This window comes from Sciurus carolinensis, chromosome 11 (genome assembly GCF_902686445.1).
Source record: "Sciurus carolinensis chromosome 11, mSciCar1.2, whole genome shotgun sequence".
In the NCBI taxonomy this organism is placed as follows: Eukaryota; Metazoa; Chordata; class Mammalia; order Rodentia; family Sciuridae; genus Sciurus; species Sciurus carolinensis.
This window is the reverse complement of record NC_062223.1, coordinates 74,648,404-74,670,166: the sequence shown is the minus strand read 5'-3', so window position 1 is coordinate 74,670,166 and position 21,763 is coordinate 74,648,404. Positions and strand designations below refer to the sequence as shown.

The following is a 21,763-nucleotide window of genomic DNA, read 5'->3' as shown; positions in this document are numbered from 1 at the left end:
AGTCCTGAAATGTGCAGGGACAAAAGGGACCAACTACAAAGGGTGGGAAGACTGGAAGAGGGTGTGAAGGCATCTTGCTATTACATCTCCCACTCACTGAACTGAAGCTAACATCAAATTTCAGACAACCCCAACTATTGGTGGAAAAGGGAAGCTGAGAAAAATTCTGAAAGTCAACGGAAATAATAATTAATTTTCCACGGAGACATTCCTGCTTTTTTTTTTTCTTTCTTTGCCCTCTCACTCTCTCATGCCTCTACCATCTTTAAATTCAAATTTTTTCATGCATCAATTTACTGAGGAATGGGATGTCTGAATAGTATGTGACAGTTTTTTTGTGTATTCTTAAATTTTTATTTTATTATTTATTTTTTTAAATCTATGCATATTTTTTCCCTCTCACCTGTCTCCCTGGATTCTCTTTCTCACTTCTCTCATACCAACAGCCAACCTCTATTAATTCCTCCCTCACTCTTACTATAAATTTTTACCTCTATCTTCTCTCCCTCTCACTCATAAACATCACATCTAAAACTACTTCTGTTCCCCTCATTGTTCATAATTTGAAAGGGTAAACCCAGTATACTGTTTGCATTGGGTGCTGTTAGTACTGGTCTCCCCCTTAAAGATGAGGTACTAGAAGCCTTCAAGGACACTAAAGACAACAGGATAGAATCTACTGCCTCAGCTCCATACTGCAGGATGAGAAGACACATAAAACACATGAAAAAACAAGGGAACAAAGTGCCTCAAATAAATTGAGATGTTCCAAAAATAGAATCCACAGACAACACAGTAGAAGAAACGTCAAAAGGAGGGCTGGGGTTGTGGCTCAGTGGTAGAGCACTTGCTTAGCATGCATGAGGCCCTGGGTTTGAGCCTCAGCACCACATAAAAATAAAATAAAGGTATTGTGTCCACCTATAACTAAAACAAAATATTTAAAAAAAATTCACCTATGTGCATATGTATAAAATGCCAATCAAAAATAAATATAGGAGTGAAAGGAGAAGAGAGAATGGGGAAAGGAGGAGAGCAAAGTAAGGCAGGGATGGGGATTGAAATTAAATTCATTTCATGTATTATTTTGTCAAATTGAACTGAAATAGTATGTATAACACTTTAATTTTTAAAAAAAGATGGCATGGGGCCTAGAAATTCAAAAAGACTTCAAAACTTCAATTCAGAAGAATTCAAAAAGAACATCATGGGCTGGGGATATAGCTCAGTTGGTAGAGTGTTTGCCTCGCAAGCACAAAGCCCTGGGTTCAAATCCCCAACACTGCAAAAAAAAAAAAAAAATCATATAATCTAAGGGAAATAAAAAAGAAAAGGGGGTAAGTTTTATATAGGGTTTCTCACATAAAAAAATTTAAGAATAAAAAGTAAAATAGAAGATACAGGAACACATGTAAAGTCTGTTAAATATTAAAATGGATAAGTTTAAGAAGATTGTAGATGTGTTCATATTTTCCTATGATAATGTGAAGCCAAGGAAACTAGCTAAAAAGTAAGTATGTACATAGAAGTCCTAAATGATTCCTACAGCCTAACTTAAGCTCATTCTACCCAAAAACTACAGAGTATACATTTTTCTCAAACATGTATAAGTGGAACACTTAAAACTAACATTACATCAAGCCATTAAAGCAAGTTGTAATTTAATAACAAAAAGTTAACTTTAAAAAAATATCTTTTTCAGGGGGCTGGGGAAATAGCTCAGTTGGTAGAGTGCTTGCCTTGTAAGCACAGGTCCTGGGTTCAATCCCCAGCACTGCAAAAAAAAAAAAAAAAAAAAAGTGTGTGTGTGCGTATGTGTATGTATACATATACACATATATGTACATATGTATGTATATCTTTTTAAAAAAACATTTATGTGGTGCTGAGGACCGAATTCAGTACCTCACCAGACAAGTGTTTTACCACTGAGCTATAATCCTAAACCCACATGTTAATTTTCATTATAGTATATTGTTACAATTATTCTATATTATTAGTTCTTAATCTCTGTGTCTAATTTATAAATTAAATTTTATCATAGGTATATATGTATAGGAAAAACAGTAAAGATACAGTTCTGTATAGATGTCTTCAGTTTCAGACTTCTATTGAAGGTCATGAAAACTGAATCCCCATTGAGAAAGAGGGACTATATTATTCTGGAAAGAAGTAAAACTGAAAGTCAAAAACCTAAATATCCATTTAGAAGAAGGACAAATACAAAAGGAGGGGATGGAGAAGGAACTAAGACAAAATAAAAATATTAATGAAGAAAATATAATACAAATTAATGAAACAAAACAATCACAGAATAGAGAACATCAATAATGCTAGAAGCTAGTTCTTTGATAAGACCAATTACATTGGTAGATTCCTGATCAAACTGAAAAACAGAGAAGGCACAAAATAATCAATCTAGGACACCTCTACAGATTATACCAACATGAAAATATAAGGTTATTTTTAAGATAACTGATGCCAATAAATTTGACATTTAATTAGGTGAAATCACTTGAAAAATATAACTTGCCAAAAGTAACTCAAAAAATAAAAAACTGTAGCTAGGATTGGTGGTGCATGCCTGTAATTCCAGTGGCTCAGGAGGCTGAGGCAGGATGACTGCAAGTTCAAGGTCAGTGAATTAGAAAGGCCATAAGCAACTTAGTGAGATAATGTCTCAAAAAGAAAAAAAAATATATATATACTACTAATAATAAAAAGGTCTGGGGATGTGATTGACCCTGGTTCAGACCCTGGTACCCCACAAAATATATACATTAAAAAAAAAAAAAAAAAAAAAAAAAAAAAGGACAAAAAACCCAAAGTTAAATGGTCTTATAACTTTTATATAAATTATGTCATTTTTTTAAAGCCTTCTTATAAATACTTTTTTTCTTTTTGGGTGCTGGGGATCGAACCCAGGGCCTTGTGCTTACAAGGCAAGCACTCTACCGACTGAGCTATCTCTCCAGCCCCCATTCTTTAGGCTTATGTATCTTCATACTACTCAGAACAGCAACTTAAAAATTTATAAGTTATTTATTTCTGGAAATTTCCACTTAGTATACTTGGAACATACTTGACTGGAAAATTAAAACCATAAAAAAGTAAATCATGGATAAGGGAGGACTACAGTATTAAATTCTAGAAAGCTGACAGCAGAAACTGGAAAGATCTTTCTAATCTCCACACTCTTATTACTTGGGTTGGATGACCACGATTCTTTTTCTTTTTTAAAAACAGGATTTTGTTATGGCCCAGAACTCCTGGGCTCAAATGATCCTCCTTGCCTCAGTCTTCCAAGTAGGCGGGTTTATAGGCACATGCCATAGCACCCTGTTTTAAAAGATCACTATTTCCAAGCCCCTCCCCTACCTCCCATGAGTGGTTACAAGAAAACTGGCACATTTTCTATTATTTTTCATTTCCTTTTATACCTCCTAAGAGCCACATTCATATGTTTACCATTTATTGGTCACTTACTATATTGTAGGAATTCTTCTAGGCACACTGAATTAGGGGGCGTAGGGGACAGTTCCCTGCCTATGTAGTTTATGTTCTAGAGGGAGAAAATGAACAAAAAAACAAATATAAAATAAAAGTACGCCCACACTCAATGCCCAGGACCAAAAAAGGATAGGTAAAATTTTCAATAGGGTAGTCAGTGAAGCCTTCATTGAGCTGACATTTGAGTTAAGAGTGAGAGGATTAGCTATATGGATACCTGGGGAAAAGTGTGTGAAGAGAACCAGGGCAACTGCATGCCTATCCTGTTCTTTTTTAAATAGAGTGATTTTTCTTTTTAATCTTACTCTTTCAGGATTCTGTTCTTTTTTTTAAAGTAAGGATCTTATTGCAAGGACGCAGTAAGATTACAATGGAATAAGCAACAGAGATTAGTAGAGAGTAGTAGACAGGTAGATAATGGAAGGCTAGTTCTTGTAAGGACTTATATGCCATTGTAAGGATTCTCATTCTGAATAACGTGAATTACCTCAGGATTGTGTACAGTAGAGTGACACAAAATAACTTGGGCTTCAAAAGCATCACTATGGTATCTATGTTTAGCCCTGAATGCAAAAAAGTAAGGGTACAAGCAGAAACATCTGTTAGGAGGATATCACAGTAATTCTGAGAAGAAATGGCAGTGCCTTAGATCAGGGTAATAACTGTTAATGTGATGAGAACTGATCAAATATGGAGTAATTACTGAAGGTAAAACAAAGAGAATTTGTTAATGGATAAGGTATGTGAGAAAAAGTTGAGGACCACTCCAAAGTTTCTGACTAAAATGAGAGAAATGCAATTACTTGAGACAGAGAGGGCTCTGGGTGGAAGGGATCTGAGGTGAAATTTAAGGTGTTCAGTAGTGGACATGTTAATTTTGAAATAAAGGTCTATTTGACATCTAAATGGAGATGTAGAATAGGGATGAATATAAGAATCTGGAGATGCTGGGTGTGATGGCACATTCCTGCAATTCCAGTGACTAGGCAGACTAAGGCAGGAGGATCCCAAGTCCGAAGCCAGCCTCAACAAATTAGCAAGACCCTAGGTAACTTAGAACATCTCAAAATAAAAAATAAAAAGGGTTAGAAAATCCTGCTACCTAAATAAATGAATACATGAATGAATGAATGGATACATCTGGAGAACTATGTTTCACCTAGAGATAAAAATTTGGGAACCATAAGACAATAATGATATTTAAAGACAGACAAAGTAAAAGCACTTTGATAAAATGAGTTCAAGAACCTGGGTCATGGGAATTTGGTTGGGAAGAACAGAAATCAGCAAAGGAGACCCAGAGGGCATGATCAGAGAGGGAGAAAATTAAGGAAAAAGGAGCAGGTCAACTGTATGAAATGTATTTGATACAATAAAATTGCTGACAGCAAATCCACAGAAGTGGACCAAGGAGGATGTGTAGTATTAAGAGTAAATAGAGTACAGTTTTGCCAGGTGCGGTGGCACATGCCTGTTAATTCTAGCAACTTGGGAAGCTGAGGCATAAGGACTGAAAGTTCAAGGCTGCCCTTAGCAACGTAGTGTGATCCTGTCTCAAAAAATAAAAAGGAAAGAATAACAGAATGAATCAAACATTATCCTATGTAAATGTATGATTACACAAATGGTATGCCTTTACTCCATGTACAGAGAAACAATATGTATCCCATTTGTCTACAATAAAAATAAATAAAAATAAATAAATAAATAAATAAATAAATAAATAAAAAGGGCTGAGGATGTAGCTCAGTGGTAAAGCAGTCCTAGGTTCAATCCCTGGTTTAAAAAAAAAAAAAAAGTATAAACGTATGTCCTCCCACCCTAATCCTTAAGACTTATAAGTAATGAATTCTCACTTGTTGTCCAAAGATTACCAAGACAAAAAAGTCTGCCATTTTTTTTTCTGATTAAAGTACATGTTCTTTTTAAAAAGCCTGTATGTGTCTGCTACTTATCTAGAAAAATATCCAGAAAAGAAATTCCCTGATATTCCCTCTTCTAATGTTAAATGCTGTCAATGGCTTGGTGTATTATTTTCTTCAGTTAAATGATACCCTGGATTATTATTTTATACATGGAGAAAAGTTTATTAATAACTCTCTTACACACTTTCCTGAATTTTTTTTTCCCTCTTGTATGGTTGGTTCTATTTATCTGTATATAATTCTCAATTCCTGGGAATTAAGGAAAGAAAGAAAGGGATAAATAGATTCTTAATTGGTCTCTTTTTTGTTTGCTGGTTTTACAGTGCTGGGCGAAAGAACTCAGGGTCTACTGCATGGTAGTCAAGTACTCCACCACTGAGCTATATAGTCTTAGTCTTAGTCCCCTGGACATTTTGTTTATAAAGAGAAAAAGAAAAAGAGTACTAATTTCTGAAGAAAAAAACAAACACCAAAATTAAAACATGGATATGTAAAACCAGAAGCGTATTCATCAAAACATTTTTACATCAACTATGGTTACCCCTGAGTGACTGAATCATTTTTATCCTGTGATTTTTTTTTTAAAAAAAGTGAACTGTATTATATAGAAGACCTTAGAAGATGGAAAGATCCCCTGTGTTCTTGGATAGGCAGAATTAATATTGTCAAAATGGTCATACTTCCAAAGACGCTATACAGATTTAACATAATTCCAATTAAAATTCCAATGACATTTCTCATAGAAATAGAGAAAGCAAACATGAAATTCATCTGGAAGAACAAAAGACCCAGAATAGCCAAAGCAATCCTGGATAGGAAGAGTGAAGCAGGAGGTATCATAATACCAGACCCTGAACTCTATTACAGAGCAACAGTAACAAAAATGGCATGGTAATGGCACCAAAATAGTTAGACCAATGGTACAGGATAAAAGACAGAGAGACATACATAAGTAGTTATCTCATACTAGACAAAGGTGCCAAAAACTTACAATGGAGAAAAGATAGCCTCTTCAACAAATGGTGCTGGCAAAACTGGAAATCCATATGCAGTAAAATGAAATTAAACCCCTATCTCTCATTCTGTACAAAACTCAATTCAAAATGGATCAAGGATCTAGGAATTAGTCCTGAGACCCTTCACCAAATAGGAAAAAAAGTAGGCCCAAATCTCCATCATGTTGGCTTAGGACAGACTTCCTTAACAAGACACCCATAGCGCAAAACATAAAAAGCAAGAATCAATCAATGGGACAGATTCAAACTAAAAAGTTTTTTCTCAGCAAAGTAAACAACCAATAATGTGAAAAAGGGGCCTACAGAGTGGGAAAAAATCTTTTCCACACACACTTCAGACACAGCACTAATCTCCAAAATTTTTAAAGAACTTAAAAAAACTTTACACCCAAAATACAAAGAATCCAATCAACAAATGGGCTAAGGAAATGGGCAGACACTTCACAGAAGAAGATATACAGGTGATCAATAAATATATGAAAAAGTGCTCATCATCCCTAGTAATTAGAGATAAGCAAATTAAAACCACCCTAAGATTTCATCTAACTCCAATTAGAATGACTATTATCAAGAACAAAGCAATAGTAAGTGTTGGCACGGATGTGGGGGAAAAGGCACACTCATACATTGCTGGTGGAGTTGCAAACTGGTGCAGCCACTCTGGAAGGCAATATGGAGATTCCTCAGAAAACTTGGAATGGACACACCATTTGACTCAGCAATCCCACTCCTCGGTTTATACCCAAAGGACTTAAAATCAGCATACTACAGTGGTACAGCCACATCAATGTTCACAGACGCTCAATTCACAATAGCTAGATTGTGGAACCAACCACAAAGTGGTGTACGTACATAATGGAATATTACTCGGTCACAAAGAATAAAATTATGCATTTGCTGGTAAGTGGATGAAGCTGAAGAATATCATGCTAAGTGAAATAGGCCAAGCACAAAAAAATCAAAGAGCAAATGTTTTCTCTGCTAAGTGGATGAGGATACATAACGGGGTGGGTGGGGTGGAGAAGAATGAAGGAACTTTGGATGATACAGAGGAAAATAGGGTGGGGGAAGGAAAGATAGAATGAGACTGACAGTATTACCTTATGTATATATATGATTACATGAATGGAGTGAATCTACATTCTGTACAACCATAAAAATAAGAAGTTGTACCCCATTGGTGTACAATAAAAATAAATAAATAATAATTAGGTATAGTAAGAGATTAACAATAATAAAGTAAAACAATTATAACGGCAAACAAAATGAACTGTATTATGTTTGTAGTAATTTAAATAATCTTATTTTGTTTGTATTGATATTTTATATTTTTGTTAACAAAAAATAAACTCACTTGGGCATGAATGCTCCATTGGCTAGGGATGGTTCATCATCATCCAGCCCATCAAAGAGATGTGATTTGGCTGTGCCTGTTGTTTGTAAAGCCTTTGGACGGACTCTAGTAGCAGGCCGGGGTGTCAGTTTATAATGAGTAGGTGTAGTAAGAGCCTTCTGGGCTGCTGGATTTGTTGGTTTCAATCTCTGAAAAACAAAAGAAAAGTATCAAAGGAAAATTCTAGTTTAATTCAAAAGTATGGCACTGGCTTTAAAAATCCAAAGACAGTTCAAACTAAGTTCTACAATACCTGCTATATACCTCTTCAACTCTCAACTCCCTTAAAACAAAAATGTTAACACCACTGTAAATGTATGTATGAATATGATTGGAAATAATTTTCTTTGTAACTGACTTTTTATTGAGCTCCCAGCACCCATTTTGACTAATCTTGTCTGACATTTTTTAAAAAATGCTACTGGAGAAGTTGTGTATGGTGGCACACACCTGAGGCAGGAGAACTGCAAGTTCAAAGCAAGCAAATGAGCAAGGCCCTAAGCAATTCAGCAAAACTGTCTCAAAAATTAAAAGGACTAGGGATGTAGTTCAGTGATTAAAAACCTCTGGGTTCAATCCCTACTAAATAAATAACTAATGCCATCGAGCTACTGGACTTGCAAGTACTTTATAATTAAAATGGATTAATATGACATATTATTAATATGCCCTGTCCATTTACCTCATACTATGAAAGAGAATTTAGCTTCTAACAGTTTTGCTGTATATAACAAGGATGACAATATTTCTTATGTTCATTTTAAAAAATCATGATACCAAAAAATCTAATCCATAATATTTTTTTGGGGGGGTAGTGCTAGCAATTGAACCCAGGACTTTGTGCATACTAGGTGACTGTTCTACCACTGTGCTATATCCTTAAGCCCCCACAATTACTTTTTAAAAAATTTGTTCTAATTAGTTATACATGAGAGCAGAATGCATTTTGACTCATTGTACACATATGGAGCACAACTTTTCATTTCTCTGGCTGTAGCATAATTACTTTTTTTTTTTTAAAGACAATATTCATTTGTAGCTCAAATGATGCTTCTAAGGGAGGACAGAGGAACAAAAGAAACTTTTTTTTTTCTCCCCACAATACCTAGAAAGGTTATCAAACCACTTGAGTTTAAAATATTTTCCAGGGTCCAATATCACTTTTTTCTTTCAGTTCAATGAAAGTTAAATGTAATACTAATTAAGTATAAATTTTTATTTTACTTTTATTTGTTCAGCTGTTTCATTGTCACCTTTAGCTTGCTACAGCAGGGCTCACAATTACATTTTTTTTTTTTTAAATATTATTGTAGATGTTGATAGACCTTTATTTTATTCATTTATTTATATGTGGTGCTAAGAATCGAACCCAGTGCCTCACACATGCTAGGTAAGCACTCTACCACAATTACTTTTTAACTGAAGTAAATTCATGGTTCAAGAAAAACTGAGATCCAGCCATGAATTTCTATACAATCCACTCCGTAAATAAGAATAGATATCAGTTTACATTTATCCATCTCTCAGTAAATATTAATAACTACCCTGAGTTAAACATAAAGCATTGGAAATAAAAATAGCTATATTCCCTGATTAGTAAGAAAATTAAGATTTCTGGCTAGTTTAGATGGTACCTCTTCTAATGTTTCTGTGGAACCATCAGGATATTCTATGTTTATTTTTCTAAACACCTTATGAAATTACCTAACTTAAATAACAATGTCCAGCACATTAAGCTTGTCACATTTTATTCTTGTCTTTCCAGTGAAGACTATTTACATGTCAGTTGTCATGAACCTTCCCAAATCATCTATAATTCCGTGCCTGTACTTGGACTATCTTGATCTATATATTTATCAATTTCTACAGTACTCATCAAAAAGATTAAATTTTACCTCTAAAAATGTCTCACCAAATTTTCCCAAGTATCTATGCTCTTCCCTTTATCATAGTTTTAAGTTTTTAAGATAAAATTCTCATGAAATAAAATTTACCATTTTGATACACATAATCCAGTGGTTTTTAATATATATGTAAGGATGTGCAATCATCATTATATAAATCCAGAACATTTCCATTATTTCAAAAAGAAACCGTGTACCTTCCAATTCCTCCCCTCATCCCTTGTCAATTACGAATCTGCCTTCTTTTTCTGTGGACTTGCCTGTTTGGGTGGGTCATGCTACTATAAATGAAATTACGTGGTCTGCTGTCTGGCTCCTCTTACTGAGTGTGATTTCAACAGTTATCCACATATCATTTGTTCCTATATATGAATGATGTTCCACTGTATATATAACATTATGTTTATCCATTCATCAGCTGTGGACTCTATCACTGCATATACTGTATTGTTAGAATACATTTAAATACTTACAGGTCTGATCTTCCTCACAGTATAACAAGGACTTAAGTGTTTAAGCTTTGTTTTATTTTTTTAAGAAAATATTTTTTAATTGTAGGTGGACATAATATCTTTATTTATTTATTTTTATGTGGTGCTGAGGATGGAACCCAGTGCCTCAAGTGTGAAATCACTAGGCAAATGCTCAACCACTGAGCTACAACCCCAGCCCCCTTTTTTGTTTATTTTCATGTTGTATCCCCAGCACTGAACAGAGTGCCAAGTATGTATTTAGGCATCATGCTGCATAAATGACTAAATAACATCTACACTGGGTAACTTTTTATGAGTCATAATTTTATGCATAATTTCATTTAATCCTCAAAGCCAAACAGATAAAGATTCAGATAGGAAAAATGACATTCTCAAAATCTCACAGATTTGAAGTGAGATATTCGAAAACAAATATCAAACACGCCAAAAATTAACATCATCCCACAGTGATTAAAAATCATTTCAGGCTGGGTATATAGCTCAGTGGCTGAGCACTTGCATGAGTCCCCTGATTTCAGTGGATCACAAAAAAAAAAAACCAAACAAAAAAGAAGGGTTAGTTGCCAGATGCATAAAAGATTAAGACAATGCTATATAGGAATCAGGAAGTAAGATTTTGATTTTGCCACTTAAGAGCACTCTGATTTTAGAAAGTCAGCCTGTATGAGCCTTAGTTTTCTTAACTATAAATGAGAATAATATTTGCCAGGTTTTAGGACTATTAAAAACCCTAAACCCTAGGCAGGTGCTATAATTCATGCCTGTAATCCCAGTAGCTCAGGAAGCTGAGACAGAAGATCACAAGTTAAGGCCAACCTCAGCACTCGGTGAGGCCCTAAGCAACATAGTGAGACCTATCTCAAAATAAAAATATAAAGGGCTGGACATCTAGATCAGTGGTAAATTGCTCCTGGGTTAAATCTCCAGTACCCCCTCCCGCCCCAAAACAAAAACAAAACCCAAAAACTAAAAAATACACCTCAGCCCTGCCCTTCAGTTAACTGATTATTCCATTTTTTGTCCTGCTGCCTTCCAGATACAGAAAAAACAATTATTCCTGAGCACACAAAAAATTGCATCTTTAAAAAATTAGTTATAGGGCTGGGGTTGTGTGGTAGAGCATTTGCCTAGCATGTGTGAGGCATTGGGTTCAATTCTCAACACCACATAAATAAATGAATAAAGATCTAAAAAGTATTAAAAAAAATTAGTTACAGCTGGGCACGGTGGTGCATGCCTATAATTCCAGGTACTCGTGAGGTTCAGGCAGGACTGCAATTTCAAGGATAGCCTGAGTAACTTAGATAGATCCTGTCATAAAATAAAAATATTTTTAATTTATAAAAGAAAGAAAATCTAAAAGGGCAGAAACAGTGGTAAAGTGCTTGCTTAACGTGTGAAGCCCTGGGTTTAATCTCTACTACTGTTAAATTAAATTACACCTAGACTTGATTAATCTTAACCTATGTAGCCAAGTATTCTGCACATTTAGTTTCTTTCTCTGAGAAAATATTTTACAGAAACATCCTTAATATACCTCTCCTGACTATGCTCAGACCCAACTTACGGACCTGTTACTCTTGGGGTTTTTCATTGCATACTCTGGGTCCTGATTAGGTTCACCTAGGCTCTAAGTGAGTCCAAAGACCTGTTTGACAACTCCCCATTCAAGATCCCCTACTGCGGCTTAAGTGCTTAAAGGTAAATAGCACCTGAAGGTTGCTGTGTACCCCACAAAAGGAGGAAGAACCTACAGTGGAGGAGAGCTGTTAAATGTGATCATTTTATGCACCTCTCTGTTTTTATCTACAGGACGATAACCCTCTCCACCACATCTTGCATCTTCATCTATACCCTGTTACAGCTTGCCTAAGTGACCAGAGTGGGACGGTGTTAGGGCAGGGCTGATCAGAAAGTTAAAGGAGAAGGGCTTAGCATTGTGTTTTAGAGATGGACTATACCCTGTTCCCCCTTATCTAGTTCAGGAAGGGCGAGGGCACTGGTTGGGTCAAAGTCGTGTGATACTGCACAGCTCCAGTGAGGAGCCAGCTGTGTCCTGGAGCTAGCAGAGTTAGAATTCAAAGCATGGGAAGCTGGTGGAGCTGGGCAGGCAGTGGATACCACTGAAGCTCTGGACAAAGCTTTGCTACTTTGTTCTGCAAAGCTTTTGCAGAACAGAGACCCACAGCCATAAAACTGTCTTAGCAGGAAGTCATACTTAGGATGTGCCCCAGAACCACAAATCTTCCAGGATGAAAGGCCAGATAGTTTGTATACTCCATAGGATATGACTTTGAGGAACCTGGTTAGGACCTGCAAGAAGGCTATTCTTAGAGACTCTGGATTTCCTTCTGAACCAGAGCTCTTCCACAGCTAAGACACAAGACAGAGACTAGGTAGGGTCTATCAATGACAAGAGTTTATGCTAGGATTTCTCACTTCAGACCCAAAACGGCTAAATACCAGAACCCACCTTGCTACCAACCTGCATCTCTATGAATGTTAAACATCAAAATGCAGAGTTCTATCGCTGCACATACTTTACTAAGAAATGCCTGTAACTATGGTACCTCTGTTGAAAAAATTCCTTCTTTTTAGTCTCCTCCAAAAAAAGAAAAAAAAAAAAAAAAAAAAAATTACCTCTTCTTTCTTCTTAGGGTCTGACATAGGATTCCGGAAGAGAGGGGAGTCTCCAAAAGGTGAGTAAGTTAAACTATTGAGATGCTGTTGGAGAACAGCCTGCTGGGCAGCAGAAGCGTTTGGATCTGTCAAAGCTTTTCAAAAAAAGAAAGAGGGAAAAAATATCAGTCTAAGGATACAACACATTTAGAGCAGAGAACTCAGCCCTCTATTTGGGGGATGAGCTCTTCAAAATATTCATATTCATGCAATGGCACTACTGGTTGGGAGGAAGCAAACTTTGGGTGAAAAAAAATCATGAATTAAATAAACTACATAGTTAAAGACATGAAGAACCAATTTCATAAGGGCTATTACACATAAAAATTCATTTAGAAGGTGTCCATTGTCACTATTAACCCAAAAATGCAAATTAAAACAACATTGAAGGAATATTTTACACCTACCTCACTATCAATGGCACAACTGTATAAAGAGTTGTCTTTAACCTCTAGAAACATTAAATAGTTTAATCTGTCTAAAAGAAACAATGACAATATACATATCAAATACTGCTTTAATCATTTTTATTTCTAATTTTTTATAGCACTAGAGATTGAGCCCAGAGGTATTCTACACTGAGCTACATCCCCAGTTCTTTTTATTTTGTGACAGGGTCTCACTAGGTTGTGCACTCTGGCCTTGAACTTGTGATCCTCCTGTACAGCCTACTGAATCAATGGGATTATTTTTAATCAATTTCAACTTCAGAAATTTAAACCAAGGACTTAAGAAAATTGGAAATAAAACAGACATATTCAAGTGTTCACGGCACATTTTCTGTGTCAGTCAAGATTGAGAAACAGCATACGTGTCCTACATTGTTAATGGTTATAAAAATTATGATACACTGACATGGTAAGTTGTAACTATTAAAAATGAGAATATTTCACTGCAGAAATATGAAAGTATCTTTGATTTAATAAGTGAAAATTCCACAATATATATATATTTTTTTAGCCAGGTGTAGTGGCACACACCCATAATCCCAGCTACTTGGGAGGGTGAGGCAGGAGGATCACAAATTGAAGGCCAGCAGGGACAACTCAGTCAGACCCATTCTCAAACAATAAAAGGGCCTATGGATGTAGCTGAGTAGAAGAACATGAAATACCAAGTTCAAGCCCCAGTACCACTGAAAAACAACAACAACAACAACAAAAAGTTGTAAACAGGCTAGAAGCATACTTTCTGTAGAGTATATGCCTAGCATGAACAAGGTCCAGGGTTTAATCTCAACCCCCCCCAAAAGTTTTGTTTGTTTTTGTTTTTTTGTTCTTGCACTTAGGATATAAAGAAAGATGGTAGCATGCAAGCAGTGAAAATGATTAAGACATTCTTATTCTTATACATTTATTACTTATATTTAATACTCATAATTAAACACACACCAAAAGTAAAAAGGATCACCTAGTCTAATTTTCTCTCAAATTGTAAGAGGAAACATCTGTTATCAGTTGCAGAGATCTTAGTGAAGACAAAAGGTAGAATGAAGACTATATTCATGACCTACAACTGTACAAATCATAAAAAAAAATCTCTACCTGCAATAAATACACTGAAGAAATTTCTCTGTAAGATAAATCTTTCCAAAAATATCAAATAACAAATCACAACTCATTTTACAAATAAAAATATTATTTTTTTCCTTTTATAAACATTTAGAAATAGGCTAAGGTCAAAATATATTATGACAGTTCCTGTTCAAGGAACAAAGCATTTTAAAATTTCTCAAAATGGAGGGGAAAAAAACCAAAATCAACCACAATAACAACAAAAAACAAAACAGGCAGCTACAACTAAATTAATGAAAATAGGAGTATATCCATTTTAGTCAAATAAAACTTGCTTTAAATTGGATATATTCACTAAATACTAAGAAATCTTTTGATTTCTGTTGATGTTGAGAGAGTACAAATTTGTTCCCAGTATTGAAATCCAGAGAAGTCAATTTAAAGAACACAGAACAAACCACCTGTATTCAGAAAGTTTCTAAACCCAATCTGACACCACAGGCAAGCAAAAAGTATACTAAAACAGCCTCTTCTGATACCAGTATTACAAACAACAGAGCACATTGTTGTGGAACCTATACAAAGAGACTAAGAAAAATGTTTACAGAACTCTTAATCTTTACTAGTCATTTTGCTACTTGAGAGTCATTTAGTCATTTAAGAAATTCTGACCACTAACAATTAACCCCACATGTAAGAAGTAAGTATAGGTCACACTACCTATACTTACTCAAAAAAAAAAAAAAAAAAAAGATGGCTGGGTGAGTGGTACACACCTGACAGGAAGATTACAAGTTCAAAGCCAGCCTCAGCAACAGCGAGGCTCTAAGTATTGGAGACTCTGTCTCTAAATAAAATACAAAAAAAGGCTGGGGATGTAGCTCAGTGGTTGAGAGCCCCTGAGTTCAATCCCCGCTCCACCCCCACAAAAAAAATGAATAAAAACTTCCTTTAACAAACCCAAACAATTAGGAAAGTGTGTGAACATTTTTATTTTTGTATTATAAATATGAAACTTTCTCTATGTTAACTGTATTATTGAAAAATACAGAAAACAAATCTGATTATGTTGCCAAAATATAAACAAGCAAGCACTAGTTAAGAGCTACTCCTTGTGCTATACTCAATTCCTATCCTAACAATTAGAAAACATAACTTAGGAACTAAATTGTGACCAAAAGATTACAGGGATAGGAAAAAGTAGAAAAACCAAGTCTTTTAATAACACAGAAGAAACTTATGATATTTTATTTGGAAGAAAAGAGAATAGGTTTTTCTTAGCTTTAGGAAATATAAGAACTACTACTGGATGGAAAGTCTATGGAGGCAGGTTTAGTTGTCTAAAAAGCCTGAACAGAACAACAGACTGGACTGCCCTGTAAAGAAAAGAAGTCATCATAACTAAGGTTTTTAAGACAAAGTCCTCCCTGAAATAAGGGTGGACTCACAAAAGCTCTAAAATATCTTCCAACTAAGATTCAGCAGTACAAAGAGGTGCATTCTAAAATCAATACTTATGAGTGAACAGTAATATTAATAGAAAAACTGTCATATCAGGAAGTTGTAATTGGCTTTGGAAAAATATATAGATCATTAAAAACCAGTCAAAAAGTCCAAGCAAAAATGGCAGGTTACAGTATTTATATGACCCCTTCTACTGAAAACAACCAAAGATAAGGAAAATAAAATCAAAATATCATCTTTAATGACAGACAATTCTAAAGTTCATAGAGATCAATTAGAATTCTAATTTACCTTCTCTCTCTCTAAAGACCTCATTAAAATCTGTTTTTTAATATTATTTTTTCTTTAGTTGTAGATGAACACAATAACTTTATTTTACTTATTTATTTTTATGTGGTTCTGAGGATCCAACCCAGTGCCTCCCATATGCCAGTGAAGTGTTCTACCACTGAGCCACAAACCCAGTCCCAAAACTAGTTTTTTACAAAGGAAAATATATCTATAGAAACTCACAATGACAAAGAAGCAAATGAAGAGATGAGAAAATACTAACAAACTTTTAGGGGAAAAAACTGGACAAAGGAATGATAAAGCAGGATAGAGGAAACTGGCTTAGAATACACTCAAAGGGAATTAAGAGTCAAAAGAAGTATATCTGCCCTGGAAGAATCCCAGAAGATGAAGGACAATAATATCAGGGTTTGATGAAGTGAGACTGAAAATAGGAGGGAAAGATTAGTGAATAGTCTATTTTAAAAACTATTTACTACTGTTCTCCTAATTAACCTGATGCTCAAAAGATAGGTCAAAACACCAGAGTCTGATGGAACTACAACGCATGGAAAGGACAAGGGCAACTAGTATAATGACATCATCCCAGAACTAAGAATTAGGCATTCTAACATTTAGAGGACCTTTGGATAACAGCTCGTTTCTAGGCTGCTTATACAAAATGAAACACTGGTAAATAAGCCCTAACCAAAAACACAAAGTTGACAGTGATTTTCAAAAATCATTATTTTATTGCTAAATATTCATGGAAACAATCACCAAACATTAGGATTGAAGCCAAAAAAAAAAAAGGTATGCTCGGTGGCACATGCAAATAAGGTCAGCATCTCTGGAGTCTGATGCAAAAGGATTATCAATTTCAAGGTCAGCCTCAGCAACCCCAAAAATATCCTGAAGATTTAAGAACAAGGTCACTCTAAAAAAATGTTAATGCTCATTAATAAATACTATCTCAAGAAAACTGTATCTATGAATCAGATGCTTTAGAAAAGGAACATTCAGAGAACAAGAAAGAAATCTTATAAATTAAAAATCCAGAGAATATTTATAAAATAATCAAAAGGCTCCTACGAAGTAGAATCACAGGGCTGGGGTTGTAGCTCAATGGTAGAGTACTTACCCTAATGTGTGTGAGACACTGGGTTCAAGTCTCAGTAACTCATATAAATAAATAAATAAGTAAAGGTCCATTGACAACTTTAAAAAAAAAATCATTAAAAAAAAAGTAGAAACACAGTTGACATAAACATTAAAATAGAAAAGTCTAAACAAAACACATGACATTTCAGGTTGAAAGGACAATCCTAAATGTTTATGTAGATGTGAGGAACAGATCACAAGAATAAGACAGACATTAATCCTGTCAATAATGGTCACTACAAAAGGGAAAAAGTCAATTTCTAAGAGCAAATAATTTTCACATCAGAATTCTGTAGCACTGTACTGTGAAGAAAGAATGAAGATATTTTCAGAACTGTTAAGTATTCAGTTTACTCCCTTATAATACTTCACTTGAAGATATATTTCAGAAAAACAGGAAAGAAATTAAGAGGAAAAATTTAGGATACAGCAGTTATCACTGAGTAAACTTTAAGGAAGAATCCTGCTAGGAGTGGTGGTGCACTACTGTAATCCCAGCAGCTCAGGAGGCTGAGGCGACAGGATCACTAATTGAGGACATCCTCAGGAATTTATTGAGACCCTGTCTCAAAATGAAGTTAAAAAATAAATAAATAAATAAATCAAAAAGGGCTGATGATGTAAGCTCAGTGGTAGACCTCTCCTGGGTTCAATCACCAGTAAGGCTCCCCTACCCCAAATAAAAGAAGAAGGAAGTCCAGGGGGGGAAGCTGTATGAGGAATGTGTACCTGATTGGGTGACGATGTTTTCATAAGTTATTTAAAAAAAAAAAAAAAATTTTAGATTAATTTGAACTTTTAAATTATTTTTAACCAAAGAACAGAGGACAGTAATAGTTACAAACATATCAATTTTACCAACATAAAAATTCAAAAATGGAGCCTGGCACAGTGGCACATACCTGCAATCCCAGTTACCTGGGAGGAGGAAGCAGGAGGATCACAAGTTTTAGGCCAGCCTGGGAAATTTAGCAGGCTTCTATCGCAAAATAAAAAAGGCAGGGGATACACCTCAGTGTTGGATAGCTTGCCTAGCAAGTGCAAGGTCTTGGGCTTAGTCCCCAATATCACACACACACAAAATTGAATGAATGATATGGGAAGAAAAGAACTGTGGGAAAAAGAAGGGCAGGGAAGGACACTAACATCCTCATTTGACAAAACACTATCACCTAGATGACAAAATAAGTATAAAGGAACTGAACTTAAATTGCGAAGGTTTGAAATGTGGTGTATGTCATAATAATATAGGAAATCATTTAGTGGCATAGAAACTAATTTCTCTTTTTCCTTCTAACTCAATTACTCTATTTTAGGTAATACCAGTTTTCCATTTCTGGTGGAAAAGGCTTTTCTTTAAAAGATAATTAAATTAAAAACTAAGATAGTTTTCTTGGATGAGAAATAAATAAAGAGGTTACAAAGATAACGGCAAGAGGTTGGAGATATATCAGTGGGAGAGCACTTGCCTAGCATATGTGAGACCCTAGATTTGATCCCAAGCATGTCAATTAAAAAAAAAAAACAAAAAAGAAAGATGCTTCAAAAACTGAAAAGTAATATTCAAATGAATGAAGTAAGAAAAATACTTCAACAACTAAAAAGGAATATAGTAAGTTTAATGAACAGTTATACTGAAAAAAGCATACAAAAAAAGGTAGAGGTAATAATGAGCTAAATTCTCATCTAACAAAATAAGTTAAATAGACTTAAAACAGCACATCACTTACTAATATGAACTTAATTACAAACTAGATGAATTAAAAATGTATCAAAAGTTGTGTCCTGGAGTAACTGGGCCTAGGAATAGGGAAACAGGGAAGGCCCTTCTGTACTACATAATTGTTTAATGTTGGGTGTGTGTGTGTATATATGTGTGTGTGTGTGTGTGTGTGTGTGTGTATATATCCTCTGGTTGGGATAGGACCTGGGTGAGGTGGAAAACCAAGAAAGCAAGTTAAGTATTAGCAAGAAATAAACTGAGTAAAGCCTTCTAAAGTGACTGACACTTACCTATTGGGGCCTGGGGGGCGCCAAAGCCCAAAGTGGCTGTCGTAGTATTAAATCCAGGGGCCCCAAAGGCTCCTGTACCAAGAGGCCCTCCGATCTTAGGTTGGTTGTTCCCAAACAAAGATGCCTGTCCAGCACCAAGAGCTATGGAGACAAGAGGAAAGAAAAAAAGCGCCACAGAAGATCCTTTGAATGTTGTGCAGGTCAGTTACTTAAAAATATAACACATTTGGAAACTTCAAAATGACTAGTCACATTTCAACAAAACAGCTAATATGGTAAAATCTAACTATATGCTAGGCACTGGGCTTGGTACCTTATATACCACCATAGGCAAAATCACTTAATCTCTTTGTACTTCAGTTTCCTCAACTGTAACATGAGATTATAATATGTTGCTTAGATGTTCATCCTAAGATTAGATAAATATATTAAAGCATTTAGAAATGCCTGCTACATATTAAACATACTCATTAATATGCCTGAAGTAGGAACTATTATTCTCATTTTACAGATGAGAAAACTGAGGGTTTAGGAATGAGTTCAGTATCACAAATGTAAATGGTAGGGAGCTGGGTACAATGACAGAGAACTGTAATCCTAGTGACTCAGGAGGCTAAGGTACGAGGATCAAAGCTTGAGGTCAGCCCTCAGCAACTTAGCAAGACCCTATCTCAAAAACGAAAACATAAAAAATAAAAAGGACTGGGGATGTAGCTCAGAGGTACAGTCCCTGGGTTCAATCCCTTGTGCTGCCCCCACAAAGTAAATGGTAGAAATGTAGATCAAACCTAGAGGCATATAACACTATAACTAGGGCTTAATTATCACTCTATAGTAAGATAGATTTCCCAAGAACTAAAATATAATGGTCATTGACAATTTCCGTATTTAAAAGTCCAAATACTCAGCTGACCTAATCATGTTTTCTTTGACTGACATGTAGACTAAACTCCAGAAAATCAAATCAAATACATCATCTTTGAATAGCAAAAATTAGCACTTTCAATTATACCATCTCATGCAAATTGCTTTAGCTAAATAAATTTTTTTTTTATAAAAAGAGAAACATCCTGTGATAAGGTTATTAAACAGACTCAAGTTTCTGCATAAACCAGACTGGTTAGACTATGAATTCATTTTTACCAGAGGGAAAACTTATTATAGAAATTTGTCATTTTTTTTTCCTAAAGAAAATAGTAATTTTGGGGCTGGGGGTATAGCTCAGTGGTACAGCACTTGTCTGACATGAGCAAGGTCCTTGGTTAAAAAAAAGGGGGGAATACTTGGGAGTTAAAAAATATACTAGAGGGGGCCGGGGTTATGGCTCAGTAGTGGAATGCTTGCTTAGCAAGGGAGAGGTACTGGGGTACTGGGTTCGATCCTCAGCACCACAATAAAATAAAATAAAATAAAATAATAATAATAAAGTAAAAAAAATGTTTAAAACACACACACACACACACAATATAGAAACTGTCATGAATTCACAATCAAAAAAAGAAGTTTATACATACAGAATACATATAATATAAATCAGTAAGGGCATCTAATGAATGGATAAATGATTCCTTCTTCAACCTCATTAAAAATAAGACAACAGTCAGGCATGGTGGCACATGCCTGTAATCTTAGCAACTGGAACAGCTAAAGCGGGAGAAGCACAAATTTGAGGCTTGCCTCAGCAATTTATTAAGGCCCTATTCTCACGATAAAAAAAAAAAAAAAAAAAAAAAAAGGCTGGGGATGTGGCTTAGTGGTTAAGCACCCCTGGGTTCATCCAACCCCCCAAAAGACAACAATGTAGCACTGAAATTACTTTACCTTAAAATGCCCAGTTTTGATACAGGCCATAAAATTTGTTTTAAAGTTTCAAATCATTAGCACAGACTCCAAGAAATACTTAAATTATATATTACTCCCTCAAAGAAAACAGTGTATAGCACAAACTTTAGGATTTATTTTTTTTCTGGTAGCCCAATACCTTCTAAACACTAAAAGAAAACACAGGTGAGGCTGTGAGGGCGATCTGGCTGTGACATCTGTCACCTCATTGATCAGTAGAGCTGATTTGGCTGATCTTACTGACTAGGGTGGTGTCGCTTTCCTCCCTCACCACTCCATGTACATCCTTCCCAAAGCTGTGCACTTGGTCAAAGAGGATGACCTTCCATGATAGAGAAGGACTGTTCTTTGGCCAAGGGTATAGGAGTAGCTGTGCTCCCCTACTAGAACCTGCAAACGAGGTCTTAAAAACTTAGATGAACCCAAATACATAAAATAGATACAAATTTCTGCTCTGGAGGGGTATTTCCCTCACTTTTGCAGCAGCCCTGGATACATGAAACAGCCTAAAACTCACCATATTTCCATAATGCTCAAAAAAATTTAAAAAGCACTGTGAGGTTACAGTGATCTGAAAA

At 35.3% G+C, this 21,763-nt stretch overlaps 1 protein-coding gene across 1 annotated transcript in view; it reads right to left on the bottom strand.

The window, feature by feature from the left end:
* The window catches only part of Nup98 (nucleoporin 98 and 96 precursor), a 131,548-nt gene that overhangs the window by 50,096 nt on the left and 59,689 nt on the right, over positions 1-21,763 (bottom strand). Inside the window, 3 exon segments of the mRNA XM_047518622.1 lie at positions 7,806-7,993; positions 12,883-13,016; positions 19,344-19,484. Of these exon segments, the coding sequence (XP_047374578.1) occupies positions 7,806-7,993; positions 12,883-13,016; positions 19,344-19,484 (463 nt within the window).